We start from the raw sequence: 22,474 nt of genomic DNA on the forward strand, positions 1-22,474 counted from the left end.
TTTCGTCTCGGTGATTCATGTTTACAGACTGTGCTGGCCTGGAGGTCATGGCCACATCTGTTCTTTTGCTGCCGCTAAGTGTCACTAAGCAGCACGGAAAGTACTTGACCATATTGCTAGAAAAGAAGGCAGCGATTTTCAAGCTAATAGAAAGTGGCCGATTTCAAGCAAAAGCGTAACTGAAACAAGGCGCGCAGGCGTAACCTGAAGCAAGGCACTCAGCTTTTTTTAAGCTTGTTTGGACATTATACAGGCAAGTGTTTTAATCTGCCGATATTTCAGACTGCACTATTATTGGGAAAGTTTTTCGGTCCCTGTGAAGTTAGAAAAATTGGTCGGTGACCGTAAGTACTTCCCAACTTGCATTTAAATTTCAGCAACCTTAGCTACAACTAAGTTATGCTTTTGGAACAATGTGTAACACGGTCAAGCTAAGTTATTTCATGAAATGATGTTCAGAAATCCACAAAGATTTAGCATTAGTTTGCATTATCTTTTGAGCATTGAAAACCCAGCTCTAGGGGAACAATCGCAGCAGAACTCGACTGCCATAATTGAAACTCAACTCGGTTGCTTTTTGTGAACGACTGCAAGCAACGATACGTAGCAATGGAAGAATGTAACTGTACGTTTTATCTTCATTACATTTTAGCTCGGCTAGTAAGTGTGATCTGTAACCCTATTACTTTTTAAGAGCGACTTTTACACCCCTGGATGCGAGCGACGAGTTCCCAAAGCGGTTAGACGTCGGCCCTTACCTTGATCATGTCCACCAGGGTGTTGTAGATGTAGGCACCGTTGGGTTGGAAGAAACAACTCCCAGGGCTTAGCTCGTGGAAGAAAAACAGCTCTTGCTCCTGCAGTTCAGTTAAAGACAACATTCTGGCCAGATACTAAAGGAACAGGCCCTAACCGGAGTGCAACGTATAAACAACATTGTATGTTTTGTAAAAAAAAAAAAAAAAAATTAAGTTTACCAAAAGCTTATTTTCTTAAACAGGTTAGATAAAACTTTGGGATGCATATCTCGAACAAGGGAAAATGAGCAAACGAGTCTAACAAGACTCGTTTTGGGATGGTGGAAAAGAAATGAACGGTAGTACTAGATTAATTTGTTTAATATTATTTTACTCTCAGTGCCAGAGGCATTACTACACTCCGTTTCACCCTTCAATGTACAGCAAAGGACGCCACAAGCCATAGGAGCCAATCCAACGCCAGGCAAGCGTCGTGCGACCTTTGGCTGGGCGAGGCACAGCGACGTGCAGGGCACACACAGTTAATATAATATTGCAGCGTGCACAGTTGGCCAAGTAGGCAGCGCGCCTGTTGCCTAACAGTTACTGTGCTTGACTCCCACACAAAAAATCGCAGTTGGATGCTTGACTGCAGATACACCTTTTTGTTGTTTCTGTATTGTCGCATTCTGGAAAATTCGAGAACACTGTTGCTTGTTCGAGGTTAGAACGTTCTACGCGTAGAACGTTCTAACCTCGATTGCTCCAGAAGCCCAAGCGTGTACATAAGGGGCTCCGCGTGGCAAGCCAGAGTCAGTCTCGCTCCAGCATTTGATCCTGCTGCTTCGCCGCCATCGATGCTAGCCTTTTTCTATTTTATTTTGAGCACAAGTTTGACCCATTAAATATTTAGTTTGCTTCAGTTTTCGTCGCCTCATCAACTGTCATTCGTGACAATATTCTAGAGGGAGAGGTCCCGTGCATTCCGGTAGCTTCGGAACAATGGGGCACAGACGCGGACCCGGTGTGACCGTATTGCCGGCGGCGCTTTGATATCAGCGAAAAAGCAGGAAAACATCAATTGCAACAAGGCCTATATGTAGTGTTTTCCTAGCTACAGTTTGTGCAAAAACACTGGCGTTGTGCCTGGTATAAAAGCAGAAAAATTTTACGAGCAACAACCTCATTTTGTTGCGGCAAAACGAATGCGCCTCACCTACCATCCGCTTAGTTTCTCCACTCTTCCAACACATTCTTCCTTCCTTTTGGCACCACCAATGTGAAGGCGCTCACAATTTGCCCCATTGTGCCAAGGTTGCATCGCCTAGGTTGGCGGCGCAACCTACCATAAAATACCGAGCAAGCGCTCGCTCAAAATTTGAAGATAATCGCGAAAAAAAAATAGGGGATGGGCACATGTGAGGTCATCACTTTTACATATATATGCACTGCGCATATTTTTTCGGATGTTTCAAATTCTCGGGGTGGGTGCTTCGTGTGGAATGGGAGGATGCACGGTATCCTCTTGGTAGGCGGTAACGACGACGCAGCGCCAAGGTTGCGTCGGCATCGCCGCCAGCGCATCTCGCAATGTCTCGCAACGAGCATGACGCCAGGACGCGGAGACACCAAGACAGACGCATCTGCCGCAAGGTCTCTCATAGAGTTTCTATGCGTTTTTCGCTCGGCGCGGGCTGCAAGTCCACTAACGACGACGTCGCGTGCAGGCCTCGTCTTCTAGGTGGTATCGGTTCTGCTCCTGTCTTGAACCCCCTCCACCTCCCACCTCCCACCTCCCACCCCACCCCACCCCCCCCACACGCGGTCCGTCAACAAGTTTGGAGCGCTAGATCGACCAGGACGGCTCGCGACGTGCTGTGGTCCGTCGTAAGCCGAAACGGCGTTTCGCTCGTCTGGAGGGTGTGGTCACGCACCCGTCCGATCTTGCGGTGGTCCCTCTTGGCGGCCTCCTCCTGGAACTTCTGCCACTCCTTGAGCTGCTTGGCGTCCGGGAAGGAGATGCCGTACACCCGCTGCAGCGCCTCCGCATCCGCCTTGCCCTCCCAGTAGGCCGACGAGTTCTGCACCGGCGAGCGACAGAGGACGTCCCCCGCTGAGACACACCCTTCGAGAAACTGCCCGACTCTGGCGTATACCAAGGGCGCTCTCAATGCGTAGCGTGGCGTTAATCCCAAAGGGGTACCCACACAAAATGAAGAGGTAAATAGTGAAAAACATGAGGTGGGCTATCTTTGGGAATGAGACAGCAAAACTTCGTTAAACATTAACGATAAACACGGGGGAACCCCTACAACCCACGTGACATGGGAACCGATAGTGCAGATTGCTGCCACAGCAAACTCGCATTTCAAAATGCAATAAACGTGCGGGAATTCGCAACGAACCCCTGAGTCACGGGAAAGGACACTGCAGACTGCGGATGCAGCAGATTCGTTTCACGTGCGATAAACACAAGGAAACCATTACAAACTTACACGCCACGGGAACTGACATTGGGGTCGCAGATAGCGGACAAAACATAGGGAAATAGCATGTCGCGGAAACGACACTGCGCGGTGCGCGCACAGATCACAGACAGAAACGTGTGAAGCTGCGGCAAACTTGCTTGTCACACATACCTGTACCGCAGATCGCGCGGTTGATGCGATTCCCATCGGATATCACGCGATATCCAACAAAAATCAGGGAGCGGCAGATGCTTCTCTATTTCTATGTTACGGATATTCAACCAGAAAAACAGGATGGGCGATCTCTCGGGGAAGAGCGCCCTTATGGGATTTTACGGTATATAGTTTGTCTGAGATGTCACGGTGCCATGGTGTCGCATCACCACCAGGGAAGTGTACAATACGGGAGCTTATGTCACTTGACTACAAGACGTCCCGTGACCAACAGAAAAGCACATATACTTAGTCATGCGACTGTGCGATGCAACTTCACGTCACATGACATCACAATGTCACGTGATGTCACAGTGTCAGTGATGTCACATGAACGTTAGGAAAGCACATAGTCGCAGGACCTTACGTCGCAGCGTAACATGACAATCATGATCAAAGAGACAGTGCTCTCTGTGCTTTCTGTTTTTTTTGTCAGCAAGATGAAGCGAGTGTACACTTTTTTTGCCTCGTCTGAGTTTGACACATGGAAGCAATTCCCCAGCTTGCCTGCGTGTTCACTTTTTTAGAGTAGGCAAGCTGCAGCGGTCGCAACATTGAGGGGCCGAAAAAGATTGCTCCGCACGGGGCTGCCCTAGGGCGGCTTCGCAGAAGTCCGACATTGCAGAGTTTCCGACCCACCTTGGTGACCTGCAGGGCCTTGACCTTGCCAGTGTGGCGCACATGGGGTCCCCGGCACAGGTCGATGAGGGGACCGCACCGATACACCGTGGTCGTCGGGGTGGTCACCTTCTCTTGGAGGATGCGCACCTTGAACGGGTTGTACTGCGCAAACATGGACCAGCCTCGGCGATTACAGCAAACTCGCGTCTGAGAAAACTGACAAAACTTTTGAGTTTGCAGACATAAAATTTTTTTTTTTTTTTTCATCCTTTATGTTATAATCAACCAACCTAGCAACAAATTAATTATTGTGTCCTGAAAACGCAACCGAAAACAAGCGCATTTGAAGAATTTTCGATCGAAATGACAAAAAAAACTGTGGCTCCAATCCGCGCTTTTAAAGTGGTTGGACGGCGAAGCTGTAAACGACACCCACAACAATTACCCATTGCGACGTCACTTGAAAATTCACACACGTGGCTCTACAAAGAGTGAAACCAGAGACAAGTGAAATGTACTTAACCACACCCCTTATTACTTCACAACGACATTCATGACTACTTTATGATCAGTGCGATACACACCGAGATTTTCAGTTCTCACTGTAGAGATATTCTTTGCTAAGGTTCAGCGGCGTAGAGTTTCCATTTTCCCGGGGGGGGGCAGACCCGGAATGTGGCTCAAAAAAAAAAGGGGGGGGGGGGAGAGGAGGAGAAGGTCCTTGTGTTATTTGTTCCGTGGGTTCTCCCCATAAGGGTCACCTGCAGCAGTCGGAGCCTTTACCGAGCATTTTGGTAAACCCGAGACTGGAGAAAAAGGGACAAGGACATAAACAAACGGACACGGACATTGTGACAGCTAACCACCTGGTGTCCCCAAATAAGACGCTCCGCAAAAGAATGACCCGGAAACTTCAGCGGTTTGACGCATCCAGTAGAAATTTCTCTGAATACGTGTTTTACTGGCCACATTTATGCAAACATATTGCAAGACTAAACTACCAGTACAAAAAAGCGAATCTTTTTTTTTTTCTGCAGGGGTAGTTCGGGTCTAAAATTTTGTTGCATAAATGTGACCAGTAAAACACGTATTTCAGGAATATTCCTACTTGTTGCACCAAGGATCTAAATTTTGCGGGCCATTTTGTGTGTAAAGTGTATTTTGAGATGCCCATATAGTACCAAACTCCCCGAGTGGATACGCAGGCGCACCAAAAGTGTTAATCCTTTGATCCCTAGCAGACACAAGTTGCCGTTGGCAGGGCTTGTCTACGCGCACTCTCCGCCTGGAGGCACGCTCCCCACGCGGCGACCTTGCTGTCCCGGATGCTCGTTCCTTTCGGTGCTCCGCCTCGTGTAATCCCTTTTTGACGAGCTGGACTTCGCTTTTCAATGCAGGGACCCATCGGAGAGCCATTCTTCTTAATTTTTACACAGGATACCGGATGAACTGTCACGTTCTTAGCCGAGTCGGAACTGGGCGAGTTGACTTCCTATGAGAACGGCTTACGTTTCAAGAATGTCAATGGGTTCTGAGTTTAGGTTTCCATTTGCGGTGTTCGTGTCGGCTCACGGTTTAAGTTTCAATTGAACTTCGCTTGGCCCCGCTCGTTATTCCGGGACTCCAATCACGATCCTTCAGTTGCTTCCGTCTCTTTGTCAAATAAGCCTCAACCCAGGGAGTTAATATAAAATAGTTTCCACAGGTAATAAGCTCCGGTGACCTTGCCTCAAAGGAAGTGATCAAGCACTTGCTACTCTACTGACTGTTTGCGGCGTATATGTATGAATGCCTTCCCTGGGAATATTCATGAAGCCTATTCAGAATAAAACGGAAAAGGGGAGCGGATTGTGCCGCCTAGCGCCGCACTGTCCATACAAACGTTTTAAAAATGACAAAAGGAACACGTATCGGGCATGATGATTATTCTTTCCCCAAAGTTGGCCTTCGTAGAGACTCCGAAGGCCCAATCGCTCTCTTTCCCACAGGCTTTTGTTTCAAAGCAGTGTCCCTTTGTTTTTGTTGTGTTTTGCGATGCTGTTATTTGGCTTCTGGTGTGTATTTTATTGTCATGTTTTGTTTATTTTGTTAACACATGCAGCAGGGGAGAGTGGGGTAATGGTGGCACAAGAAGCTTTAATTATACGACTGACTTCAATTTTAAGAGGGCCAGAAATAATTCTCAGACGGTAGCAAAGACCATTTGATACCACTATACCTTGTGCGAAGCTGGGGTTACAAATTTTTCCGCCAAAAGTTGTTTTCTGGACGAGTATTCGAGTCGCTGTTCGGTGACAAGACTGGTAGTAAAGCCCTTCACTGACCAATCAAAAATGTGTACAATATTTTCTTAGCCGAAAGGGCATTCATTTGTAGACGCGCAAGAAATTAAAATTTTTTTCTTGGCGAGCAGGTCTGCAGAATCAGTCACTGACTCACTGTGTCGGGGATGCTTCCTATTCTCAGAAGCATTTTTGTTGTCTAAAAACCGACAGAGATGTCGCGACGCTTTCAAGACTTTTTTTAGCCTGTCATAGCTGAAGCGGGCACTTCAGCTGTTCATTCAGACAACATATTCCGCGCATCTAACTCCGTCTGAGGGGAATTTTCCACTGAATGTCTGACCTGTCACTGTCCCGAGATCCACCATTTAAAAGCCTGAAAGGAAATAAGAAGCGGGAATAAACAGGCCCCTGTGAAATAGCTTTCTTCACAGATTTGGGTCATGATCCTTACCGAGACGCTGTTTACGCGCCATGTAACAAGCTTCTATACAGTTGAACCTCGATTTAACAAAACCCGATTTAACAAACAAATACGGATTCCTTGCACAGCCTATGCGCAAGCTATCCCTTCCTCGATTTTACGAAGTTCCCGATTTAACTAAATAATTAGCGGGTCCTGGTGACTTCGTTAGATCGAGGTTCAACTGTACTTCGTTTCATACTTAGTATGCAACGCTGCCAAAACTACTGGCGCAAGCACGTGGCTTTCTCTATGGTTTCGTTTGTGCGAGCATGCGTGCAAATGATCAATGAGATCACGCCTCATGCTTGCACCAGTAACTTTGACAGCGTTGTATGCTAAGTGTGAAACATAGTAGTGGCATGTAAACAAAATAGTCTAAGCTCGTTATAACAGACCTTGATTTTGACCAAGATTTCGGTCTGTTGTAAAAGGAGTATGTTGTATGCAGATATGAAGTTGAGTCAATGGTATGCAAAGGAAAACCAACCGAACTTCACAAATCAGTATGTTATAACCAAATGTCCGTTGTAACCAGGTCTGTTATAATGAGCTTAGACTGTAATGCCCACGTTGCCTTTATTGACAAAATACATGGGAAATGGAATTTCAGCCTGCTTTCGTTAGCTTCAATCTCCAGTTCTGGCGAGAAGGTAACGCCTTCTTCTTCCTTCCCTTCCCTTCCCTTCCTTCCCTCCCTCCCTCCCCTCCCCTTCCCCTTCCCCTTCTTCCCCCCCCCCCCCCCCCCCCCCCCCCCCCGGGGAAATGGAAAGTCTATGCCGCTGATTATCAATATATGACCTGTGGCTTTTGGGAAAATAACATAACTTTTTTTTTTTTTTTTTTATAATAATTAAAAGTGAAGAATTACAGAACTGTTTTGTGTGAATTTTATTGGAATGCAACTAAAAAGTAAGCCAAAAGTTTCACCCTTCAGAGGCATGCATCATGGCATTTTAGGTCAAGTTTTATCATGGTGGAGTGTGCTATTAGATCTGAGGAGCTTGCACAAGCTAGCAACATGCAAAAATCTTCTAATGCAAACTATAATGATAAAAGAGGCTTCAAACCTTGTACAGTTTACTTTCTCAACAAAGCACAAAGACGGCATAAATTTTATTAGCCTAGCTTTGGCTCTTAGAAAGTTATTCTCCAAACCCAGCTCCTACCTTGAAGAAAGAAAAAAAAAAAAAAAAAAACTGAATGTTTTCATATTAGTTTTTAGGCTATACTCATTTTCACCTCAAGAACTGTAGTAAAAATAGCTCGGCCCATCGTGGACCATTATTAACTTACCTCTTTATGTAGAGAATTAAGATATATGTAAGCATATTTTAGGTCAGATATATGTTATCCTAGCAAGATGTACATGCTTTAAACGCCAAAAGCATCGCTTCTGCCCCCGACACCCAACTATTGCAAGAACTACTTCGCGCGGCATATGAACAATGCGCAAAACTTCCTTTTTTTTTTTCTTGAGGTGAAAACGAATATAGACGACACAACCTACCACCTGTCGTATGGGGTTAACTTCCGTTCATTCGTCCGTCCATCCAGACGCTGCAAGGGCTCCGCCTAGAAGCAGACGTCCTCACCTGGAACATGCGCAGGAGCTCCTCCTTGGGCAGCTCTAGCCTCTCGAAGGGCTGCTTCTCCTTGACGATGGAGCGCATGAGCTGCTCGATGGAAGGGTGGTCCACGGCCGAGACGCCCTGGCCCCCGTCCAGGTGCATGTCGTAGTAGAAGCCCCCCTCGATCGGGGGACCGTAGCACAGGCAGCCCCCGTAGATGCGCTCCAGGGCCTCCCCCATGATGTGGGCGGACGAGTGCCAGAACACCTGCTGCCCTGCACCCAAACACGGGGCGGGTGCCACGCTCGTTTCAGCGCCAAAGGAACGCTGGAAAAGCTTTTCGGATGTTTTGTTTTTGATGCAGAATGTGTTGAGAGCCACAATGCACAATGAGTACAATGCAAAAGTGTAGAGCGACGACTTTCGACATCGACAAGCATCATACCACTATATGGCTGTGCAATCACTATGTATTGCATGCGAAACAACTTGAGAGGATGCATACACGACTGCAGGTACGGCCTTAGGGTGCCGCCATCTTGCTCAGTTGGGGTGTGCTCGGGTGCGTCACAATCCGATTGCGACGCCGACGCGCCCAAGTGCACCCGAACCGAGGAAGATGGCGGAATCCTGAGGCCATACTTGCAAACGACATATGCATGAGCATGAAATGGACTTCTCACCATAGGACCACAGTTTATTGCAGAAGTCCATTTGTGCATGAGCACAAACGGACTTCTGCAATAAACTGCGGTCATCACATGTATGTTCTTAAAAGAGCTGTGCAACGATTTTGATGCTAAAGGAATTGGCCTCTTCTACTTTTGACATTGTTTATCTTGTCCCAAAGGACAGAAAACGCACCTCCTTCCTTCAAAATGCTGCAATTCCACCGCATAATCGCGAGGCAAAAATTAGGATATTCCCCAACCTGCAGCCGCGAGCGGAAGCCATGAGAACCATGCAGCATGACATCAATGGGGACCTTGTAGAAAGATAGCAAGTTGTGCGACTACCTGCTGGATAAAAGGTAACTTTTCTATAAATCTTGTCGCTCCAACGTAACCATAAATGCGTCAGAAACCTGGTATCATCGACAAAACTTTCATTATGCGGAGTTTTAGTGGCGCCATCTATCCTACGTTTACAAAACCGTCAGCTCTATCTGCTACTGCGAACTGGAGGGGGACAGGGATGGCCGGACCCGGATGAGACTTTCTTCCTTTCACCATATTGTTCGCGCTGCGCCAGCACGTGGTCACGCGGTCACGAGCGGATGAGTTCTCGCTGCGACCGCACGACCCCCAGTGACGTCACAGCGCACGTGACTCTGAAGATGGTGAAGGAGTTGAGAGGTGTCGAAAACCTCAATCTTTGTCCATTCTTAAAATAAAAAAAAAGGACATGCAGGCAAAAGCGTTTTTTTGTTCTTTACTTCAGAAAGGTCGAGAGACACCAACTCCCAAATTATTTAAGCAAAGCACCGAAATTGTTGCACAGCTCCTTTTAAGTCCCAACATCATGTTTGTCTTATCGACCATCATTTCTTAATTAGTCTGTCTTCTCAATGTTACATGTATAAAAGTGCCGTTCATGCTCCCCTCGCTTTATTTTGCAACATATATCTGCACAGAGTCGGCTAACACTGTGCACCATCAGGGTATACTGCCGACATTTCCTTCCCAGTGCTCAAAAGGAAGAAATGAGCAATGAAGTCTGGCAGCATAGAACAAGTAACATGTAAATACCGTACCTATAAGACATTATTCCTACCACGTAAATCGCTTCGAGTCATCCCCTAGTATTACGAATTAATGAGGTAATCTTGCGCCTACAAACTAAAACAGAAGGTATTGAGCATCCTCTACAAACGACGGAAGAGCGACGGCCCCAAAGCAGTGTATTACTGCCGCTTTAATACCCGCGTTAAACACTCGCAGGGTATTTATGCCCGCCGAGGTTTTTATTTTTCAGGGGTGAGACAGGTGAAACAGGTTTCGGAGCAATTTTTGGAGCAGAAAATTTTGGATTTTAGAGCAGCTTAGGAGCACAAAATTCTCGTTTTGAAGCAGCAGTTTATGCATTTTGGAGCAACTTCGAAGCACAAAAATTCTACACTTTGGAGCAGTTTAGGAGCAGAAAATGTTAGAGCAGCTTATCAGCAATTTAAATCATAAAAAAATCTGATATAAATCAAATAAATCAGATTTTCTTTTTTAATCATTATTTTTGTCCACCCTGTTTCCAATAAGTCATCAACGCCAATATGCACAAAAAAAAAAAAAAAAACGGAAAAGGCACACGCGAGTTCTAAGCGCATAAATGAGGACAAGAAAAACAGGCTTGCTGCAAAGTTAGGTGGGCACCAGGTACCTCAAGCTTATACAAACTGGTGCCAAAGCGCAATTGTAGTGCAAAACTTTCTAAAGCGGTGATTCCACAAGCTTCACTACAAGTATACATCGATCGGACACTCGTAGAAAGCACGTACAGGTAGAAAAAAACTCCCCACAAAAGTGAGTTGCAAGGTAAATAATGAATTTGTAGAAAAACTACGAGCACCACATTCACGCTAAATACGGGTCTGTGACCGATTCATTCGATTGCTAACACTCTGGAAGCACCTGTGTGATAACCAAAAGTACTCACGGCGACGGCACCGTCCATTTTGACGAGATTACGGACACGAATGAACGATTACACAATGGAGGCGCTCAATGGCTCTTTTAAGAAAAGGTTTACTCTCAAGATGAAAGAAATACTTAGTATTGCTCATCTTGATAGCCTGTGCGTTGTACCTCCAGCGGCCAGTCGGCGAGACCGCTAACAGCGCACCATTAGCGTGCAGTCGGAAATGACAGCAGAAAGTAGAACGAAAATCGAGAAAAGACCACGTATAATAGAAAGGTACTACAGCTGAAATCTTCGGATCCGGCGGTTGCTTGCGCCACCCTGTACCCGTGCCGTGTACTTTACTACGACGAGATTAAATGTTGCCAACCAAGCTCTTGTTTCCCGCTAAATCTAGCGTCGCGGCAAACTTCTTTTTTTAGCTTTTGAGTTACTTTGGCACAGTGTGGCGCAATTTCGACCGATTTCGCGTTTATGGTGCAACTAGGCACAGAAAATTGGGTTTGTATCAAAATGGTGCAATTGGTGCAGATGTCACACCCCGATTTGTACATTACATATGCGATCCCAACTATCCAGAAAACAATTCGCGGCTCGAAATTCGTTTTCTTTACGACCAAAAACAGCCAACCGAGAACTGGCCGGTTTGAGTCGCACTCACTCTCATCTCTTTGGCCACGTGCTGTTCTTTATGGTTTAGACACAACCACCAAATATAATCAAAGTCGTAGGTCATCGAAGGCACACACAATACTAAAAATAAAAAATATGATACCCATTTTTTGTGGCTTCTAAAAAGCTGCAAATGCGTTGTTTGGGGGACAAAAAATTATCACACCCACGTGACTTCCTGCCACCGCTCTCCTCCTCTATCTTTCTCCTCCCTTTCGGTTTCGAGCAGTTGCGTTTTTTTAATTTTATTAAAAAATCTATGAGACATAGCAAAATATTGATTGGGTAGTCTTCTGATACCATAATGAATCGCCTGGCAAAAAATAAAAAATCAATTTTGGGGGGTGTCAGTGTCCCTTTAAAGGGCAACTCTGCTTCATTTCTTATATTTAGAAAACTATGTAGCCCTCTTCAGTATCACATAGGAAGACCCCATGTCAAATATTACAATCTAATTCCGTTTATATATTTAATAAACTGGCCAGCAAACCTTCAAGTGAGCCAAGTCGCCGAAATCTGCCAACTCTAGCGTGCGGCGCGAGGCGCAATCACCAGCGCAGTCAATGCCACGGAGATGGAGCGGCCAACGTTGAACCACTACGTCAGAGGCATGACTACGTCATTCTCACGTTTTGTTTGTTTTTACTTCTCAGAGCGAAATTGAACAATGACGTCATGAGTTTCTCCTCCCGGTGTTGGCTGACCGGGCTTTCACGTGATCACCGTAACATGGATGCGCTGCCCTACCGCTCCTTTTCTCCTCTTTCGTCTAGTCCCCTTCTCCCTCGCCCCCGGGCCATCACCGTCCATGCCATGCAAAGCAACCTGCCCGCGTCCAATAACAAGTAAAAAAAAAAAAAAAAAGACCTTGTTTGGTTTTTTGTTTTCTCCCGAACGTCACAAGACCACGTAGTTCGACGTGACGTGCCATGACTCTGACGACCCGAGACCAATGTTGCCTGACGCAACCGAAGTTTCAATTTCGGTATCTGCTGATGTTTAAATTAGGATTACACAAATAATATTCCACATTTCGCGAATCCGAAGACGTAGAGTTGTTTAGTAGTGCTTTGTGAATGTGAATCACATGGAAGCCTAAATTTTTCGGAATTGAGCGGAGTTGCCCTTTAAGCTTGGGAATGTTCCAAACAAGAACACACGACGACAGCCTAGAACGAGCTGGAACTTTCTAGAAGAGTGGAGAATTATAAAAGAAAGCTGGGCTGAGTGGGACAGCCGCACGTCTTGTAAACTCTGCCCCGCACGCGGCGACATGTCGGTCAATGTAACGACTAGATTCTGCCAAACCTTGAGGAGGTTTAACGACACGAACCTTCGGGGTCGTCAAACTTGAGGAGCTGCAGAGAGCAGTCAGCTTCCAGGGGCCTGTCCAGGTCCCACAACACGCCATCCACCTTGGCAATCACCACGCTGTCAGCCAGGCCCTTACTGCAATGCAGAAAAACTTCTAGAACATTCCAGACGTTTCGCTAACAGTTCGCATTAACTAATTCCCTCGTGCTGCTCGGAAGCAAGAGTCGAAGCTCCCCCGTAATTGGAAGCTTGTACTGTCGTCTGCTGGTAAGATGGGCGAGAGGGAGGGAAGCTTTACACTCTTCTGTCTCCCAAACCCTTCAGCATAAACAATATAATATCATTTGAGGTGCCAGTGTCCACGGCATTCCTTCGAGTGACAAGGACTGCCTGGGGGGGGGGGGGGGGGGGGTTCTGCAAACTACGAATGAAGCGTAGCCTAACGTGCCTCCGCCCATCAGAACACTGGTATTGTGCTGTCGTACCGGTTCTCATCGCTCTTTATGATCCCCCTCCCTTTTTAAGTTTACCTTTTTAACCCTTGGACACCATTCACCCTAGTTCCGAAGTCTCAGAGCCCCTTAATGAAACTCCCACACCCTTTCACTTTGTTGTACTGAAGGAAGGGAAGGCAACAAACCCTCTACCCCTCCTCTTGGCGCATGACTTTGACAGCATGTTCTACGTTTGAGCGGGACGTGTACGCAAATATTTTGCACACTTTTAGACCTCGTGAAGTAGGCAGACCATGCGAGAGTCGTAAAGAGACGCAGCCAGACACCGCTTTAGCTAAGCCACCTCTCCAACGGCGGTGCCTGAAATGCATTTGACTGGGGTGTGTTTAGCGCCCGATCCCATCCATGCATCAGAAGCGGTCCCCAAAGTGGCAACAAATGACGTCAGAAAACCCAGTGTCCTGCTGCCGAACTTAGCGATTCTGGCGGTTGGGCATAGAAGTCCCGGAAAAAAAGTGTGAAGGAACATATCCGTCGCCGTCATTGCGGGGTCCAACTCTTTGCCGCCAAAGCTTTGACGGACCGTCAAGCCGGAGTGCGACCTGCAGCGGAAGAGGCGCCCGCCTTAACCACCGTCGCTGCGATGTCACCGGGGTTGCGGCCGACGCTTCCAAGACATCACGAAACCGAAATCGAGGGACCACTTTTGAGGACGCAGTAAACGCGCCCGTCCCAGTCATGGTGTCCCGGGCTCACCTGATCCCCTCTGCGGCGAGGGTGTACGGGGTGGTCTTCCACGACTGTGCGTCCAGCACCCGTCCGTCCAACAGGGTCACCTTGATCGGCTCGCTCGCCCGGGCCGCCAGCTCCCGATCATGCTTCGCCTTCAGCTCGTCCCAGAGGCGGATGCGCTCCTCTATGTACCCGGGCCACGGCTTCATCTGCACATAGTGATTTCGTGCCACCAACCTGTTGCTTTGCTTGGAATTATCCACCGGTATTGGTGCTATTATGATGCTCTCCACTCAGACCATCCCCGCGTTGTACCGGTGCCTGCTCATAACGAGGTCAAGTGCTGCACTTCCCACGTCAGCTGCAAGAGGTCAGCCTAGGGCCCATGTGGGACAAGAGTGCAACGCAAGCGTTTGGCCAAGACTCGTGTTCTCACTGACTGAACACGCCGGCCACACGGTAAAAGCCTCTTACTAAGTTTTTGGCTGCCCCTCTGAGGTCTCCAAGAGGTTTCTCTCCAAATCACTTTTTTTCCAAGACTGTGCGTCACTGTTAAAAAAAGTTTTCAAGCTTCTCGCTCGTTCCACTGCGGTTCTTGGTTAACATTGTGGTGGATCCGATTTGCTCATCAAGTAACGGCGTCGTTTCTTTTTTTTTTTTTATTTCAGATTTTTTTTATTGTGCATCGATTGCTTTATGGTTTTGCTTCGAGTACTCTACTTCTTTTTTTTTCCTTTTCCTCCAGCTCCAAATGTTTCTCCCCCTTTTGTGTAATTTAACTTCAACCTGTAAGCTATTCAATAAATAAATACATATCAAACAGGCATTTTGGTTGAGACGACGCATCGAAAAAAGAAAAAGGGGGAGACAGTTAACGAAAAAAAAAAAAAAAGGTTTCAGCAATTGTTCTCTTAACGGTGCAGCTTCAGAGTTGAATGAATGAATGAACACATCTTTCTAAAGGCGCAGTACTGCTAGCTCACGTCACCCCAAATTACATGACCTTCTCGCGGCTGCAAGTGACAAAACGGCGATCAACCTCGGCCCCGTCCAGGCCGTAAAGGAAATGGCTCAACAAGCGTGAAGAATAAGCAAATAAATAAGTCGGATCTCTAGAATCCGGCTTGAAAACGTACCTCTTGGGCAGGCGCCCTGACCTCAGCTTTCGCTTTGCCGGCACCAGCCTGAAAAGACGCAATCAAGCGTCAGCAAACGACATCGAAATGTCCCACCGCATCGCAGTGCCTAGCATGCGTTAAGCGGGCCAAATGCTAGACCACGGTAGCCACGAAAAACTACGTCAGTCGGGGGCACGTTACTTTCTGCTAGGACGGGAACGACAGCTCTGTCCAGACGACGCACCTTGCCGACCCGGCATGAAGCACGCACGGAGACAAGGTGGTAACCAAAGCGTTTCGCACAAACGTGCCGAAATGAAGGGACCAACATTACGAGGCGCGAGTGCGTCAGAAAATCGGGGTCACTGTTAAAAGGTCCATGCCTTTTCGTGGTCGCCTAAACTCATAGATTCCATTGCGTCAGACACGTTGGCTGCCATGCTGCTCGGTCCACTCGGCGCAAAGTGAAAGGAAAGCGAAGCGGAAAGTGAAACGAAACGATTAGTGATGGGACGAATCTTTATCCGAATCTCGATTCGGAGCCGAATCTGAAGATTCGGAAAGATTCGGAAGAGTAGCCGAATCTCAAGCGATTCGGATAAGTTCGGAAAGATTCGGAGCATTGCCATGGTTGCCAGATCACGTTGATGAGTGTTTCAACTTTTCGTGATATTAAATTCACTAAATTCTACAAAGTGCACTAAATAATATTGTAATATAATATCAAAGTAATAAATAAAATGTTTTGCTTTGCTATTTTGGATGTTTGTCGAGAACGGTAGCCAGACATCGCGGGAAAATTGGTTTCGGTTCCGGATTACGACCAAAATACGCATGCTTGGTGCACGTGGAAATACAGGCGCATAAGTGAGTTTGTATTTTCACGTGTATTTGTATTTCCACCACACAAGTGAGTTTGTTCGAGTCGATTATCTTCAACGTGTGTCTAATGAGGTCTTGTTATCAGAACAGAGGAAACAATCTGAAACTGTTAATGATATTCGATTTAGTTAGAGTTTGTTTCCGAACAATAAAGTTGCGTTGGACCGACCGACCCCTCCCCCCTATGTTGTGTTTCTTTTTCATCAAATGAAGTTCACGCACACAAAACTTGCTGCCGACAACGAAGAAACGACAGTGACGACAGTGCGGAGTTTTTCTTCGCCACTGGTGCCGGTACGCGGAAGTTGTGACGAGCAACAGTCATCTCGCTCTCGCGCCTTACACGCAGCTCTAGAGGAGACGATTTATTTCTTTGCCTGAATATATTTATTGTGCGTTGCGCCACATTATGTATAAATATAATGCATAGCATTTCGCTACATTTTACCGATCACCACGAAACCGCACAGAAGTTGAGACAGTGCATTGGTTAGGGCTACGTCAACCACACCGATCAGCTCAGCGGGACCTGGGCGCGTGCCAGGGTTTAGAATGACAGTACAGTACATACCATACGTTGAAATAAACAAGACGAAATCTGGTTATATGCAGTAACAGTACCTAAAAAAGACACAACTAACCGCATTCGCGAGGTTTACGACAAGGTTCACGCTGCCGCCTGCAACCAGCGACGAATCCGACGAATCTCCGAATCTCCCGAATATTCGTCGCGGGAAGTTCGGAAATTTCCGAATCTGACCGAATCCGAATCTCCGGTGATTCGTCCCATCACTAGAAACGATCTTGCTGATCTTGCTAGCGCCTGGCGTCGAGGCTGTGATTGCAACAATCGTGATAAATACAATTGTGTGTAAAAAAAAAGATTTGTTAGATAGTGTTGGCATAACCTAAAACTGCCTAATTCATATATAAAAAATGATTTCATTTTTCTAAAATAATGTTTGATAAAAAAACGTTTTTTTTTTAAATTGGGCGGCAGCTTGCGCTACCTAGCAAGTGTTTTTAATATCAACGTTAGTAATGTAATTTTTGGCCTTCGGTGGCCTGCTTTAATGACGCAGGAGAAGGCAGGACTGGTCATAGACGCCTAGACGCTGCTTCAAAGAGTACCCGTACCCCCTCTCTCTCACCACGGCTTGCGTAGGTTTCGAAAGTTTCGAAGCACAGCGTCTAAATGGCGTTCCACCTGTTCCACCATACTTTATGGCTCATACTGGCTCATGCTCTATGGAAAACAGTTTTTAAACAATTGTCTAGATGGCGCTTCAAACGACGAGAGACGAACTGAAGTGAGTGAGGGGGCACACCTCCCTCCGCAGAAGTTCCACAACTGGCCGGGGTGCGTAACCCGTAGCTGGTGACAACCCACCTCTTTCCACTCTAGCAAAGTGGATGCTGGAAAGGAGGCGACCTCCTTTCCAGCGTCCACTCTACTAAAGTAGAAAAAGGTGGGAGGAGTACCCTACGGGGCTCCGAGCATCCTAGAAATCCAAAAATTTTGATTGAGCGTCGTCTATTTCCCTACTAAAAATCTGATAGAAGTGCCACGCCCCAATTCTGAGCAGAAAAATCTGGAGCACAAAATTCAGCGGAGGCACCAGCAGTGCCTCCGCTTGCGATTGGCTGACACGTGACCATCGTCACGCCGTCGGCGCTTTCGCTGAATTCTGTGCTCCAGATTTTTCTGCTCAGAAAGGAGCATGGCACAAACTTCAATCACATTTTTAGTAATGAAATAGACGTTGCACAGCATAATTTCTCGATTTCTGGGATGCTAAGATCCCGTAGAAGGAGTTATCACCAAGAACATACAATCTCAAAAACATCTTTAGTGCACCTTCAACCCATCCGCAACCGCCCGCGTCGGGCGCTGCCGGGCCGTCCATGCCGCAAGTTTTTCCCCAAAACCCGCCACGCTAGGTCGACTGTTTTGCTTGTATCATAAGCTTTTCCAGTAAAACTCAGTGCAGAAAACAAGAAAACATGTTTACTTACATGCTTAAAGGCCGACGACCAGGCACGAGATTCTGCAAGGCAGAAGATCCTCCTCGCCTTGGGGGAGGAGAAAACGGGCAACGGTGGACGGGTAAGGGGGAGAGGAGGAAGCAGAGAAAAAGTGGAAAGCGCGAACTGGTCGTCGGTCTTTAAGTGGTTCGTTCAAGTCTGCAAATCACTAGGCCCTCACAGATTCTTCCTCATTTGAAAGATCTGGAAGAACTCCATCCTCGGTCGCTTAGGCATCACACAACCAGTGCTATCTTGTCGTGATTCGGACTCAGAACTGCTGTCAGAATCACTCCAGTCGTTGACAGAAGGCTCCAAAAAACTCGCCATCCTCACCAGACGTCCCGTCCTGTCGAAGAGGATCTATGATTTCTTTGTTAGAAATTCCTCACTGTACACTGGACGCTAACATCTCCTCCAAGCAGGCAGCGATTGAGCGGGAAAAATGCCATACAAAACAATAAGCTCAAACAAAGTGAACAGAACTCTCGCCATCTGTTGGCAATGTATCTAGCTACAATGCCCCAAGTCTACATAGTGCGCCATCTTTGAATGGCTTCTTAAAGGGATACTGACCGAAATTTGGATTTCGCAAAGTAAGTCGGCAGAAGTGTTGAACTGGACGCTACAAACTCCAAAACATCACTCGTACATCAATATCTTAAAGGGATGGCCATACTTTTGGAAAAGGGCGCAATGAAGCGAGTTCTTTAACGTAACTGTCCTCCGGAAGAATTTGAGAATGAGGAGAAGCGGCTTGCTTCTCTCCTCCTCGCTTCGGTTCACCAGCTTGACGGGATGTAGCGCGGAGGAGAGAGAATGAGAATCGTGACGTGCCTTGTCTCGTTGGCCAGGTTCAATCGCGCACTTCTTTTCCAAAAAATATGGCGATCCGTTAGATATATATTGCCGTAGAAGAGATATTTTTTGGTTTTGCAGCTTCCCGCCTATCCGCCCGGCCTTGTTTAGCGAGCTTGAAATTTCGGTTCAGTATCCCTTTAAAACAGAAATTTATTCAGCCCGGCAAATCGTTGGCTTTGGCAATATGGCCCCTGATGGCATGCCCAGCGATTAGCCGGGTTTGGTAGCGTTAAGGCCCGTTCACACAGTTGCATTTGAGTGTGACTGCAACCACTTGCACCTCAATAAGACTGCTTGCTTCGAGCTGTTGCTATGGCAACACTCACGACGAGCCAATAGGGAGGCACTGTGCTGCATGACACAATGCAGTCGACGCAAATGTGCAAACCAGCCTTTACGGTGTAACCAATTGTAGCAATGTTGGCATTAAGGCTTTTTTATTTAGGAGGTATTTGGCACGCCTTTCCCTTCCCCACGGAAGCTATCAAAACCTACCCTACGGCCCTGGAGAAAGAGAAATAGTGCAATTGTTCGACTGCATCGTCTGCTTCCTGTTCTGTACAGGTCGTTCCCAGCAACCTTACCTCTAGCGTCCGCTTGTCGCCCCCCACTGCACTTTGTCTGTCCACGCAAGAAAGCGTTTATCAAAGGCCAAAAGCTCAAGCATCTACTGAACCCTAAGGCCTGTTCACAAATAGGCCACAGTGCTACTCAGTGGGATGGTTTTCGGAACTGTTTAGTAAGCAAATAATAGTGGCAACAAGGAACTGGCCATGCTCGACCTCACCGAGGTTGGAAGTGATCTCGCTAGCGGCGCGGATTCCGTTACGCTCGGCGCTACTGGTCAACACTGGAAATAGTGCTTGCCACGCTAATTAATGCAGCACTGACTTCGTGCTGCAACAGTGCATTGTTCAAGTCTACATTGCTCCTAGTGTTGTTTTCGCACTGCAATGTATACGTGAACTGCAGCTTTAACCTGTCGCCCACTATAGTAGTTGCTGCAACACACATCTAAGCCGACAGGAAGAGAGTATACTTCGTACTCGCTGGACCAATCAATCGCCCGCCTTTAATTGCTCAACCCCATTCTCTGCACGATAGTATGTGAAAAGAGCGTGATCATGCAATGCAAAAGCGACGGCTGACTGGCTCAACAAGCCACCAATTCGTCAGCTTAGTGGGTAATGGAGTCCACTGCGTTTGAGTGGGACGGGGTATGTGTCATCTGCCTGTTGCTGCTTATGACGAGAAACCACGCCGACGCCATCCGTCGGATCGGATAGCCCCGAAACACTTCCGAACTGCGTACATTTCCTCGTTTTTACCGACCCTTCTTTTATTTTCCCATCTTTTACTATTTTCAAGTAAACATTAACATTACCACAAATATTTCTGCACAACATTCTTACCGTACCTGCATCAAAACCTAGGGCACAAAGGATGTCTGCATTAAAGATCAGATCGGGCCGGAATTATTATTTTTATTATTATTATATATTTATTTTAGCTGAAGAGAGCCCTGCCCAATAAAGCTTGGGCCCGAACCTTGCCCGAGCCCGGCTGTGTTTTCTATTGGTTCCACCTTTGTTTTACACAATACCGTTCATATTGAACGAGAATTTCCAATCCTGCAAGTTAAAACACTCGTTTCAAAGGCATGCAGAGTCATTTTATTTACTCGAGCTGTTTCAGAACAATGATGCGTGTTTCAAATTATTGTGTTGCCATTTATACAAAACGAGAAATAGGCACCAAATGTTTTGGTCCTTTTATATATTGCATATTATTAGGGTGTGTACTTTCCGGTGTTTATTTGTGAGAAAAATTGGCGTATGTTTTTCGATGTTTATTTATTTTCGAAACACCGGTGTATTTCGGTGGAACGTCTCATGACGAGGCTAAAATCGGTGATTATCGGTGGAAAAAAATGCGATTGATCACAGACAGAGAGTTCTAATTTTATTCACATATTTCATACACTTCTCGAAGAAGCATATATTTCTCACACTCGGTTATTATAGTCGATGCAAGCATACTTCGGGAGGCTTGCATCCGTCATGGCAGCACCTTCCTTGCGGTTCACAACCCGCAATTTCGAAAACACACGCTCCACATTTTCGCTGGACACAGGAAATCCCAAAATGTCCAGCCAGGCTTGGGACAGTAGTGGACAGTCAGGTAAATGAAGTTTCCAAAATAACACTGGATCAACGGTGCCAGTCACAGCATACTGGCGGTAACAAAGAAACTCTGATCCTAGGTCACTCAGCTAGCTCTCGTCTCGGAGGACCAGCCGATAGATACTTTCATAAGGCACAAATCCCTCTGGCAGCTCCACGTTTATGCACGGATTAACAATTGCCACGCGGAACCAGAACGACGATTCATCCATGAAATCTGTAGCGTAGTCATCCTGAGCTTTTTGCTTACTTCCCACCCTGGTGGCCTTCTACTCCGCGTGACGACGAAGGGATGCCAGTCTCACGTTGAGAAAACCCGCAGACGCGGGACGGACGCGCCTTCTCAAACACGTCTGCAAATTTTTTTACAGAACGGTTCTTTTATATACAGCAAAAAACTCCCCCGCCAACAAAACCCTTTTTCCGTTTCCCCTAAAGCCCATGGAAACTAAACAGATAACAAGGAACGCATCTCAGTTCTGAAAGCTCAGTAGCCCTGTATGACACGGATGTTGGTAGTGTCTTCCAGGAACCACAGCAACCTCTGAATACATGGCTTGCACCGACATTACTTGGCCAGACACAATGGGGAAAAGGCACGCGAGAGCGTACCCTCCGCTGCGTTAATTTTTCCACAAAAGGGGGCCGTGGGCGACATAGTAGGGGAAAGGCGTGTGAGAGCTTAGCTTTCACTGCGTTAACTAGATGCTTTTCACCCCCAGAAAGGAGGGCGGACCGACGCCACGTGCAAGCCATGCATAGACACTGGAAGAATGCAGGATCCACGAAATAACGCGTTTGACGAACCTCTCCGGGGAAAGGGTTTCGCTAGGTCGGAAACGTGCAACGACCGGTGTTTTTCGGTTTTAACCGGGGCGAAAATATCCAACCACCGGTGTTTTTCAGTTTTAACCGATTTTGTATTTTTGTCACCGACGGATGTTTATCGGTGTTTTTCGGTTAAAACCGGAAAATACACACTCTACATATTATGCCTGGAGATCGACGCAATTGATTAATTTAACAAGTATTTGATTATTCGGTAGCGAATAATCGGGTTAAATTTTTTTAGTTGTCGTTCAACCCTAGACACACTGTGGTATGTACTCTGTCGCAGAACGCGTGGGGAGGTACTGGGGTGTTCCCGACTTTCCCGAGCGTCTGCAATCCCGTGAGGTGTGGTGCTGACTAATCGCAGCGGGTGGCAAACCCGGCGTGACCAACCGACATCTCTTGGACCAACTCG

General features: G+C 46.9%; 1 protein-coding gene across 2 annotated transcripts in view; it reads right to left on the minus strand.

Moving 5' to 3' along the window:
* The window catches only part of LOC8038376 (threonine--tRNA ligase 1, cytoplasmic), a 43,812-nt gene extending 28,019 nt beyond the window's left edge, over positions 1-15,793 (minus strand). The window contains exons 1-8 of one of the 2 annotated variants that reach the window (XM_029984989.4): positions 15,661-15,793; positions 15,296-15,343; positions 14,184-14,368; positions 12,992-13,107; positions 8,380-8,630; positions 4,058-4,201; positions 2,672-2,818; positions 759-857 (exon numbers count right to left, since the gene is read on the minus strand). In XM_029984989.4, the coding sequence (XP_029840849.2) occupies positions 759-857; positions 2,672-2,818; positions 4,058-4,201; positions 8,380-8,630; positions 12,992-13,107; positions 14,184-14,368; positions 15,296-15,343; positions 15,661-15,717 (1,047 nt within the window). In that variant the 5' untranslated portion in view covers positions 15,718-15,793. Of the gene's footprint in view, positions 1-758; positions 858-2,671; positions 2,819-4,057; positions 4,202-8,379; positions 8,631-12,991; positions 13,108-14,183; positions 14,369-15,295; positions 15,344-15,521 lie in introns of both variants that reach the window. The other variant, XM_029984988.4, reaches the window with a different exon arrangement.
* Between the last annotated feature and the right edge of the window lie 6,681 nt (positions 15,794-22,474).

Source organism: Ixodes scapularis, unplaced genomic scaffold (genome assembly GCF_016920785.2).
Source record: "Ixodes scapularis isolate PalLabHiFi unplaced genomic scaffold, ASM1692078v2 PGA_scaffold11__112_contigs__length_91849675, whole genome shotgun sequence".
Taxonomy (NCBI): domain Eukaryota; kingdom Metazoa; phylum Arthropoda; class Arachnida; order Ixodida; family Ixodidae; genus Ixodes; species Ixodes scapularis.